This window comes from Mastigoproctus giganteus, chromosome 1 (genome assembly GCF_048544385.1).
Source record: "Mastigoproctus giganteus isolate SK-2022 chromosome 1, ASM4854438v1, whole genome shotgun sequence".
In the NCBI taxonomy this organism is placed as follows: Eukaryota; Metazoa; Arthropoda; class Arachnida; order Uropygi; family Thelyphonidae; genus Mastigoproctus; species Mastigoproctus giganteus.
Genome location: NC_143575.1, coordinates 40,478,654 through 40,490,907, shown reverse-complemented (window position 1 = coordinate 40,490,907; position 12,254 = coordinate 40,478,654). Strand labels below are relative to the sequence as shown.

Here is a 12,254-nt window from a genome sequence, read left to right as displayed (position 1 = left end):
GCAGTGGAATAAATGGATGATAGAGGGGAACCATGATACAATGCCTATGGGAAGGATGAAATGTCCATCAATAGATCATTTGCTGTATGAAAGTGACAGTGATACTAGTGAAGAGGATGAAGTTGAGGATAATGATGATCAAGCAGTAATGAATCTGAAGTTGAATAATATTAAAATAATAATTGTAATAATCCTATACCTTTCTTTATTGGCTTTTGGGTTTTATTTTTATTGAATTTTAAATTTTCATTGTATTAACAATAAATTTTTCAAAAGTTTTTTTTTTTTCTTCTTAAATTTCCAAAATTAGGGTGCATCTTATAAGCCGACAAATACAGAGTGTATTTTATTACAGATGGAGTCCAAAAATCATACATTTCCTGAATCTTTTATTTTACATATTTTTGCTGATTGTAATCATGCAGTTTCACTGCACAAAAAAAAAAAAAAAAAGAATTTAAATTTGCACAAAAACACACCAAAGAACCAAACTTGTAAAACAGTTTTGGCATTATGAGAATGTGATATGAGATGGTCTGCATAATTTCTATTCTTCTTTTCCTTAATTGGATTACCGTTTTAACTCTTCTAATCCTAATATTTTCTTAGATTGTACTAGTGAAATTATCCTTAGAGCGATAAAATCCTTTATTCTGTGTTCCACCCACCTGAAATATCATCCTTAATCTAAACCTTGGGTTTCCAGTAAATGTGCTAATGCTATTCAAGATAAAAAATGCACATCACAATTAGCTTGTGCTCAGACCTCCGGGATAATTTTCTGCCTAAACTAAAGCTTGCAACAGTTATTGTTAACCCGCAAGCACTCACACATTAGAATTTTGTTCACAGTATATCTTTTTCCTGTTTTCGTGCTCTATTTTTTTGTTTTGCATGTTTTTTTTTTTTTTTTTTTTTATGTGTAAACATCTTTGGCGGCACCTACTCAAGTTTGAACAGCAGTAAAATCAATTTGTCATGATTGTGCTACATGGAAATGGCGTCATTTCATAACAAAGAAAAAAGGAGTCAGGAGAGGAGATCATGCAAACAGTCATGGGATCTTGGATGTGCTCAAAGCTGGCATAAACCAGCTGGTGGTGGAAAAACATTTATGATTCAGGACATGCCACTTAAGTGGCTCTGGACTAACCATTGCCACCCATGGCAGAAACCTTTTGGTAACCGGAGAAACGGATATATTGCAAAATTTAAAGTAAAGCATTTAAAGCAAAGGATCATGGGAGGTGATCTTGGATGTGCTCAGAGCTGGCATGAACCAGTTGTTGGTTGTGGGAAAGGCAAAAAGAACAGAGTCGGGAAAGGAGGTAGCACAAAGGATCATGGGAGGTGACCTTTGGATGTGCTCAGAGCTGGCATAAACCAGCTGGTTGCAGAAAAACGTTTATGATTCTGGGTTTACCACTTAGGTGGCTTTGGGCTAACCATTGCCACCCATGGCAGAAACCTTTTGGTAACCAGAGAAATGGATATCTTTGAGGGCAGTGATCTTGGATGTGCTCAGAGCTGGCATAAACCAGCTCTGAGCACATCCAAGATCATTATATTACCCATCTGTATTACTGAAGCGGTTGTATATTTCCATCAAGGTTGCAGAAAAACAATCATAAATGTTTTTCTGCAACCAGCTGGACCAGTCAAGAATATTTGAATCAGTTCGCAATTAGGCGATAACAGACTCCAAATTACATGTATGTATGAGTAGAATCTTTTGATAATAATAAGGTAATGTTTTTTGTATGTACAATATACTGATGCTTGCTTTGGACCAGGCATCATTGATTTGGTTCCATACCTTTTTAAAAGCAACTGTAAAGCCCTTCGAAAATATAGGTTATCCTCCTCTTATCCGTAGGCTCGTGCTAACTGGCTAACGTTGGTAACACAAAGGTCTATCATCCAATATAGTATGGGCATATACTATTTGCATTAATGGGTTAAGCCGTTAATGCCCAGAACTATAAAACCTTTAGGATTTGTGAAAAAAAATAATGGTGTATTCAATATGGCCTAAAAATAGTAAAAAAAACAAAAAACTTACACTTGTAGTTTCAGTTATGGTGGGTCGCTAACGACCCCTTGGGCATTGAGACACCTATTATAGTAAAAAGAAAATCATTTATTTCTTAAAAAAAGTAACTGCATTTTATGAAAGGTATCAAAACATTTGTCATGAAAGGAAACCTGGCAGTCTTCACAAGCTTTTGTTGTTTTGTTTTTGTAAAGAGCACATCGTCTGCTTGGTTGTTGGCAGATAATAAGGTGATGTTTTTCAGATGTACAATATGCTGATGCTCGCTTTTGACCAGGCATCTTTGGTTTGGTTCCATACTTTTTTAAAAGCAACTGTACAATTTCCCTTCGAAAATATAGGTTATCCTTCTCGTATCCATAGACTCATGTTATAACTGGCTAGTGTTGGTAACACAAAGATCTATCATCCAATATAGTATGGGCATATACCATTTTTTCTCTCTCATAGATATTCTTTAGTTAGAAATATGATTGTCCATTTGATCGATGCCACCCATGTATGTATTGTACATCTTTATGGCATTAGATTGAGGTACATCTATTTTCATTTTGTCCTTCAAGGAAAATCTCTTGCATTTTTGAATAGGCTCAATGCCATGTTCATTTGACATAACAGTCACAACACTATTATCTTTCCATTTTACACCTATTATGTTCTTTACTTTATTAATTGCATTGTCCATGTCCACTCTCTTCACTAATTTCATTTGTTTTGTATCTTTTAAACAACACTTCATCGTTCTGTTCCCTCGTACTGTTCCTGTTGCACCCAAGTTTTTTATTGTAAGATCATAAATCAACCTGGCTAATGTAAAAAAATAGTCAAAATATAATGAGAATCGAATATCAGGAAATTTTCTTTGCAAAACTTCAGCAAAGTTTAGCACAACAGATTCACCTAGACTGTGAATAGCAGTTATATCTTTTGCTCATCTTCCCTGATATACATTGAACAGTACACAATATCCTGGCTTGGTGCTCATGACCCAGGCTTTGTAGCCAAAGTGAATTGGCTTACTTCCGATGAACTGTTTACAGCCATGTTTACCAAAATAGGGGATCATTGATTCGTAAATAGACATATTGGATTGGATTGTGGCATATTGAATAAATTTTTGGTTGAGAATATTCATAATAGGGTATAGTTTAGCCATTTTGTCACCCTGAGATAAGTTGTTATCCACCTCATGAAAATACCTACAGATTTCTTCAAACCTGTTATGTTGCATTAATCCTGAAACTAAAACATTGTATATATCTTCACTTTCTTCCCAAAACATTCTTCTGTGAGGAAAAGGAACATAACCGCTGACCAAAAGAATACCAATGAACCCATACAACTCATTTGTTGATAATTCAAATCCAGCTACGTTTTTTTGGCTTGCTCATAAAAAGCTTGGAAAACTCAATTGGAAGACTTTTTATGATAATGTCGAAGATGGTGGCACACTACTCTTCCGTCACCTCCGTAGCCAGGTGGGAAGGAGCAGCAGTGCGTAGCACACGCTTCTTGATTAGACCGGGGTTCGAGCCTGTCACCACCAAATATGGAGAATGCGGAAAGGTCAGGGAATGACCACCGCATATCCTGGAGCAGTATGGCCTTAGCTGCTAATGCTCCTAAAAACCAAGCAAACAAACAGTACCCTTCCAGTCAATTTTCGGAATAACAGGACTAAGATTGAAATTTGCCATTTTTTTTTTTTTTTTTTTAGGCAGTTCCTTTAGTTTCTTGAATATTTGATCGACGAGAATCGTTTACTTTTTCTGCTGACATACTTTTCTTTTCTCCATATCTTACTCTTCACTTTCTTCTTCATTCTCTAAAATTCTTTGTTTTGACTCCTTAGAAAACATAAATTCACCCTCTGCCCATAACTACCTGCTACTCAAATGATTTGGACCATAATCTTCTTTATCACCGAAATTTACGTCAGTATTCTCACCATAATTTTCCAGAGGGGTAATGTAGATACCATCAGGCACTATTGTATCATTTTCTAAGTCAAAATTTTCAATTTATTCTAATAATTCAGCACTACACAGTGGTTTTTTCCTAAAAAATAAAGTATATTTATTTGTCATGGAAAATCATTACAGAAAAAAAAAATGCGTTGCAGTTGATATTCTATTAGAATAATATCAAAAACGTTTGTAAGCAGCTTTGTTCCAACAAAAGTGTATAACAAATAGAGAAAATAGAGCTACATTGGAAGTTATGAGAAGTCATAGTGATGTTGAAAGTGATTAATGAATGATCCAAGTGGAATATAGGATTGTCTTTGTGAACCTCTGTAGAGGAGAATATTAGGTCAAGGTAGGCATCCACACTGAAACCATATTCTTCTTTAATTAAGTTGATAAGATCTTCAGATTTAGTGGCGGGTCCAAGCCTAGAAACAAAAATTTGGTCTTTAGTCGGAATAATTGTGATTTGTACTTTTGTTTGAGTAGCTGAGATTTATCTGCATTAGTTACATTCTGTGTTGGATGACTTTTGGCTGGAAGCCTGGAGAAAGTAGCTTGAGATGTAGAGGCTTTAGTGTTTTCTGAAGGTTTGTTCCATTTTGGTTTTCGGACTGGCAATCAGAATTAGGTTTGTTCACTGTGGCGGCAGCCCTATAGAGAGGTTTGCAGACCTCATTAGATGAGGCAGCAGTTATTTTTGCATGTGTTGCCTTAACTTGGCAACTCTGAGCTTGTAAAATAGAGGTACAGGCAGAAGTATTCCACAGAGAGAGCAGGTGGAGAGCAGATGCCAAAAAGGTACATACACCTTTTTGGCATCTCTCATATTGTGGGATTATCTTCACAACTGGATTGTCATGTCTGCAATACCAGGGTACCTGCCCACCCACCGATGAAAGGACAACAAGCCCTGAAACGGTGCCGTCTGGGTGGTGGTGCCCACTGAGAATAAGTAGCAGTAGTCTTCTCTTTTAGTGAAGCGTTACTTATTCAAGGTAGTGCAATACGTGGCAACTCATGAAGGATGAGCACAATAAAATTGTCTTTTTTCACTACAAACAGTTTTTTCGTTTAAGAGTTTTCTATGGTGTATTTACAACAGTATTATATAAAATAATAATAAAAAAAACTTGGTTTTCCTTTTCACTTTTGGCATTATGTTTCCAAGCAGCTTCTGACTTACCAATGAATATTGTTCCTACATCTGGAGGGCTCCCACCTCCAAAACCTTTCTTAAGCTCCTTATCTGTATTTCAGTCAGTTTAATTAATGACCTGTCTCTTTTGAAATCTCTGCACTTCCTGTCTCATAGATATTCTGGCCATTGTTCTATATGAATTGGCATTTGTAATTTCTCTACTCTCCTCTCCTCTGACCCAATCTGAACATGTGCCTCAACCAATCAGAATATATTCAGTGTCCAACTCTAAGCTCACACAGCTAACTTTTCCTTTTTTTCATTTATCCCTTTACCTCTGTTTTCTGAAACAATCTTCTTTCACCTGTAGTCCCCAAAATTTATAATCTACAGAAATTCAAGTCCAGTGTGAACAAGTGTGTTCTTTTTCTAACCCTTTTCACCTATGCAAATTATTGTCATATTGAGATGTTATCTGATGATGCTATTGCACTAACTTATATGACAGTAAACTCCTCTCACAGCCAGAGGCTTTTTGGCCTTAAATCTTACATATACCTATGCACGTTACTAATTTCTATGGGTACTAATACCTTTTGTCTTTAGGGTTTTCACACACACACACAATGCAGAGGACAGATTTATGAAAAGTACCACTTTTGGCAAGACTAAGGTCATGGAAGAGAATTAGGGATTGAGAATAACAGTTATGTGAATGAGAAAACACAATAAATTTCGTTTTGATTTATACAACATAAATACAACAATGATAAAGTTGACAAATAAAATTTTAAAAAATAAATAAGAATAAGGTGATCGAAAAAGATATACATACACGAAGACACTTTCAGCACTTATTCAACATTTAGAGGACATAATAAAATGCAAAATAAATTTAAATTACTGTATAATAAGTACAGCATCAGCTTGCTTGGCAGCATAACCTTCAAAGCATTACAAAAACAAATCAAAAATACATCTTAGAAAATGTAAATGTTAGAAACAAATCTACAGAGAAGTGGCAACTCATCCGTATGCATCACTATATATCAGGAGTAGACAGTGGCAGACTGTGGTCCACATCTGGACTGGCAGTGACTTTTCATAGACTACAATGAGTGATCTGAACCTAAGTTATTTTAGTTTTGCATTTTCATAAGTTCGCTTAATTTGACGAATATTTAAAAAAAAAAAAAAAAAAAAAAACAATCATGTTATATTGAATGTATCTTTATGTTCTGTGATAAAAGGAAGTAAGAATATGTTATAATATTTGTGACATTTTATTAATTTTATTTATTAATTTATTATAGTGCAGAGAGATCTGCACTGTAATAAATATACACTGAGTAAAATTAACCAGCTGTCAGTTCTTGAGGGTGGGACTAATGGAGTATTGGTTACATACATAACTACTGAACAATATTAAATGTGAACAAACTGAGGACTCGGTTAGAAAATATAGGGTCATGCTGAAAAAATACATAAGTTAGAACAAGTAACTGTATGTGATCCTGCCCAGACACTATATGAGAAATTTCATGATGCAAACCTTGTGGATTAACTCTTGGTTTGGGGAACTGTTTAAACCTTTTAGTGGGAGAGAGGATTGGCAGAAGGGATTTATTTTACAGGAATGGCATACTTTTGAACAGAGGAGGTGCAGAGATTCTTTTTGATTGTCACTGAAGGGCTCTAAGTACCTTTCCATTCAGGGGTGGTTCCTGTGGACTGAAGATGTGTGAATTGTATCCCTAATTCACAAAGGGTGATCAAAGGGTTACATAAGTAACTGTAGCCCTGTTAGCTTAATTTTCCAGATGAAAAATAATGGAGTCCCTGGGTAAAGAAGTAATGCAGGACCATCTAGACAGGAGTGCATTTATACTTCACTCACAGCATTGGTTTATTAAGGGAGATCTTGTTTCACCAATTTGATTGATTACTATGGAGCAGTGACAAAGAAACTCTATGCAAAAAATAATTTTGATATCATATACTTAGATTTCAGTAAAGCTTTTGATACTGTCGCATATAACAAACTGCTGTACAAATTGGTGTAGTGTGGCATTAAGGGAGTGTTGCTGCTATGGATAAAGGGATGGTTGAGTGGGAGAAACTTGCTTATCAATGGACACTGCTCTTCCTGGACTAAGATTATTAGTGTAGTTCCACAGGCTTCAGTGCTGGGTCCGTTTTGTTTTCTGTATTTACTAATGATATCAATGAGGGTATATCAGGCTTAATGATCAAGTTTGCTGATGATACAAAGGTTAACAGGGTTTTTACTGGTAGTAATGAGGGTATGCTGCTGCTGAAAAAAGATCTAGAAAAATCAGGAAGATGGGCTGAGAAGTGGCAACTGAAGTTTAACATTGACAAATGCAAGGTACTGCATATGGGTATAACTAATCCCAGAGTAACATATAAGCCATGTGGTGTTACACTCAGAGTAGTGGAAAATGAAATGGACCTGGGGTAATTGTGCAATCTGATATGAAGTTTTCTGAGCAGTGTAGACATGCTGCCAGCACAACCCATGGAGTTTTGTCAATGATTGTCAGAAATTTTGCTAGCAGGGATAAGGAAGTGATTTTCTCATTGTATAAGGCAATGGTCAGGCCACATCTTAAGTATTGCATACAGGTCTGAAGTCCTCATTTTAGGAAGGATGTAGAACTGCTGGTACAGGTACAGAGAATGGCAATGAGATTGCCATTCTCTGGTGCTCCTACCAAGAAAGATTTCAGTTCTGCAAATTGCACTCTCTGAGGACTAGGCACCTGCAAGGCATCCTGATCGAGGTGTTTAAGGCTTTGGATGGCTTGAGCAGTCTCAATGTTGATAGGATTCTTCCCCTTCCTCAGATTATGCACATGAGGGGGTCATAAATTCAAATTGAGAAAGGATGGTTGCAGAATAGATCTGCAGAAGTTTTTCAGCTAGCAGGTGGTTGATTGCTTTCTGGAACAGGCTTTCGTATTTTGTGGAGGTGGACAGTTGGAATAAATTCAAGGAAAGACTAGACAAACTGTTGGAGGGGATGGTTGGATAAAATGTGTTTTTTGTATAGTTTTTTTTTTTTTTTTTTTTTGCTAATTCTGTATAAGCTTGCCTTGCATTATTTGCCACTATTAATACTAATACTAAATAGGATAGTTTTTGTATGTGAAGCATATTTGTAGTCAAGGTAAATAACTTGTTGAATATCCCTTGTTTGTAATCGGAGATTTTATGAGGCACTCAAAATTAAAGAGCTATATAAATCATTCAACATTGGGTTCAGACTTTATTGTATATTCTATAAATTGCCATATCAGAATTTTTGAAGAATTTTGCTCTTGTAGTGTTTATATTAGTTTATTTTTACTGCCTTTGAATGCAAAAATATCTTAGAAAACATTCCCGTTTTGCTCATTATTTTTGTCACCTAAATGACATGTATCCAGAAATTTTTGTTTTGAGTTCGTAATATATTTTCCACAAAATCTTCCCTGTTTTTTTATAAGTGTATTATCTTAGAAAACATTCCCGTTTTGCTCATTATTTTTGTCACCTAAATGACATGTATCCAGAAATTTTTGTTTTGAGTTCGTAATATATTTTCCACAAAATCTTCCCTGTTTTTTTATAAGTGTATTAAACTATCATTATTTAAACTTTCTGTGTTGTACGGTTTTGTTATTGAAAAAAAGAAGAATCGGTTGGATTTTCATAGTACTGTTTACTCTTAGTCAGCTTCCATATCAGAAACATCTGTTCCCATATTGGAATTATTATTTGTTGAGTAAATGCCAATAATGAATGTGCATACAATAATTTGTAATACTCCAAATGTATATACATTAGAGATATTTAAGTATTTTATTAGCCATTTGTAAAGGCAGTTTATATTTTATTTTTAGCAGCAGCAGTACAGCAGAGCCAGCAGAACCAGGGTCCTGCTCCAGTTGATATGCAGAGAGCATATGCTGCTTTAGGTCTTACTTATAATGCAGGAGGCAGCGTAACAAATACAAATCAACTTAGTCCAAGAGGATTACCCGTTGGAATGGCACAAGGTAATTTTATATAGTTTTTGCTTTTTTTTCTTGGATATTCATAGTTTTAACAAGAAATAATATAAAGATGATCAGAATCAAATAAACTTGTGTGCTTTACTGCATTTGATTTCCTCTTTAGTAGAAAGCTGATTGGGCAACATAGTCATATCTGCTGCTGGTAAATAATAAATCAATATCAGTTTATTAGCCACCCATCTAAAGAAATTACACTGCCAAGGAAGAGGTCACCACACCTCCCTTGGATGGTACATAGCCAAAAGGCCTTAAATCAGATTTAATATTACAAAGAATAAATAATACTACATTGAAGGAATTCCTTACATTACAAAACGTTATAATTTGCAGATTACATATACCATGTCATGTATGAATCTTATATAAATATCATGCAGAGAAAAAAGGAAATTATGAACAGTTGCACTTGTACAGGTTATTATTGAAGAAGCTTGGCAATAGCACTAGAACAACAGACTGTCAGTCACAAACAAACACGGCACCTCCGTAGCCAGGTGGGCAGGAGCAGCAGTGCGTAGCACACGCTTCTTGATTAGACCAGGGTTTGAGGCCGTGATCACCAAATACAGAGGATGTGGAAAGGTCAGGGAATGACCACCGCATATCCCCGGAGCAATGTGGCCTTAGTTGCTAATGCTCCTTAAACAAACCAAATAACAACAACAAACAAGCACACATTGATTTCATTATTGTTCACAAGCTTCAGGGTTGGATTTGGGGAAAAATCTGCCCATGTTTTGGTTCTGTAATGTAATGGATATAGGAAACATCTAGAGCTGGTATTTTTCTGAGAGACTTTGATACCAATTTTATCCCAAAATGTTGAACACTGTAGAATTTAAGTATAAATGCAATATAATAGTCTAAAAATGAACCAGTACATACTTTGCATTTAGAGGTGGCAGATAGTATATAACTCTCAGGATTTTTATATTGATTGACAGCTACTGTCAGTGAAACTTAGTGTGTGTCTCTTGTTAGATGTTACTAATGCTGACTGGTGAGAAGGGTTTTCTCTGTGCGACTGTTGTTATGTGGAATGATAATTTCTTTATTGTGATACTTAGAAAATTTTTACTTACAGCCTAAGGGAGATAGCCTGCATATGTGAATAAAAGATAACATCCGTTTTTAAAATTTCTTTAACCCTGAAATGGTAGTGCATGACTTGATAGGTCTAAACTTTCTTTTTATTTCTAGAAACAGATTATGGGTTTTTTGAATTCTGCTTGGAGTAAGCCAATATTTCATCATTTCTTAATAGATTGCAATAATTATTGCATGCAGATTTAGTTTTTTAACTACCCCATTACTATTCGTAATTATTATTATTATTTTTTGAACTAATCATGCCTAATTATTTCTAATATAAAAAAATCCTTTGATACCCACGTATCATTATTTTTCCCACTGAAACTATTCCCTGTTTAGTGCTGATTCAGTCAGCGATAGTTTTTTTCCAACGTATTAACCGCACTGTGTGAGGTATTCCTGTAAACATGTTGACAATCCAATTTTATATTCTGCCATTAATACACTCCTGCTTACACCTCGTTCTATTTTCTTTATTATATCAAGTTTAGTCTGTGCTGGTAGCACAGTGGTATCGTCACCGTCCTCCCCATATCAGGTGGTAAAGGCCCAAGTTCGAATCCTGTTGTTGATACGGACCTTTTATTGGGCTTTTTTCACTCCGTGGCTAAGTTAGTCGGTCTCAGGCATATATAGCAAGGTTCCCCCCCCCCAGAATCTGGGGTTTTTCATCCAGCAAAACAGGCAAACCGACCAGAGAACACATGCAATATACAGACACAATACACATGGATATATGAATTAACTTTCTGGGTGACTGTAATGTAATAATTTGGACTTTATCAAGTTTGTCACTAAGCTTTAATGTTGGTCTTCTTTTCTTCTCTGTATGAGGTTTATTAACTTTAGGAGCCATAGTGAGGGGTTTTTAATTTAAAATAGTGATATAATCTGTGATATCAGTACAGAATTCACTTTAAAAATGGCAAATACAGTAATCATGTGACTTCCTGTTTTCTTTTTTTCAGCACTGCAAGGCATCTGCGCTGTATGTAAACATACGATCTCAATGTGCTGTTATTTGGGGTGCCATTATTTCGACAGTCTACTGTAGTAGCACTAGACCCGACAGGTCTTCTCATGCTATAACTGGAAAGCAATTTTTAAAAAAATTCGAAAACCATACCAAGTAAAAATTTAATTATATTTAGGAAGGTGCAGAAAATCAGTTTTTATCTTCTGCCAGCAGTTAATGTAGATTTCTTATTTTTGAATTAGACCTCACAAGTATTACACTGTCACTACAGGGTTAAATGGATTTTCCTTTGGACTGTTGTTCAATATAGCCAAATGGCATTTAGTAAGCAGTGGCTCACTGTCTAGCTGCTAAGAAAATGTAGTGTGATTCTATATGGCAGTTTTCTAAAACTCCTTCAGCAGAGGGAAGACCTTATCCTCAGTTAATACTTTAATCAGTTTCCTTAACCTGTGTACAACAGTTTCATTACATTAGGTTAAGAAAATTTGCAAAAGAAAGCAGTTAGTGGAATGCACTTGGATTTCATATGAAATGAATGTTATTTTCTCATTGCTGGCATTGCAGAGCAAATTATGATCAGTAGCACTTGAATTTTTACACTTACAGGTGAGTGCAGCACCTTCCTTCATTTGAAAATTAGAAATAAAAACTTTACCTTATCTGTGTTTAATACTTCAGGCAATTTCCTTAATCTGACTGAATTGCATAGTTTCATTAAAATGAACTATAAATTAAAACAATAACTGTTAATTTGGCATTCATCATCCATTGGACCCTAGAAATTCCCACACCAATCACCCTATCTGCACAACTGAAACTTAACCTATCTTCAAATAAAGCATTTTTTTGTAATTTCTCTATTGAAAATTCAAGAAATTTCTGTTAATTGTTAATTGTCAGCAAACTGTAAAAATGTAGAAAGAAGTATGGAATACTATGGTGA

At 35.3% G+C, this 12,254-nt stretch overlaps 1 protein-coding gene across 2 annotated transcripts in view; it reads left to right on the top strand.

Moving 5' to 3' along the window:
* The window catches only part of LOC150090732 (histone lysine acetyltransferase CREBBP-like), a 362,719-nt gene that overhangs the window by 140,150 nt on the left and 210,315 nt on the right, over window positions 1-12,254 (top strand). The window contains exon 5 of one of the 2 annotated variants that reach the window (XM_090372373.1): window positions 9,070-9,222. In XM_090372373.1, coding sequence (XP_090228499.1) covers window positions 9,070-9,222 — 153 coding nt within the window. Of the gene's footprint in view, window positions 1-9,066; window positions 9,223-12,254 lie in introns of both variants that reach the window. The other variant, XM_090372367.1, reaches the window with a different exon arrangement.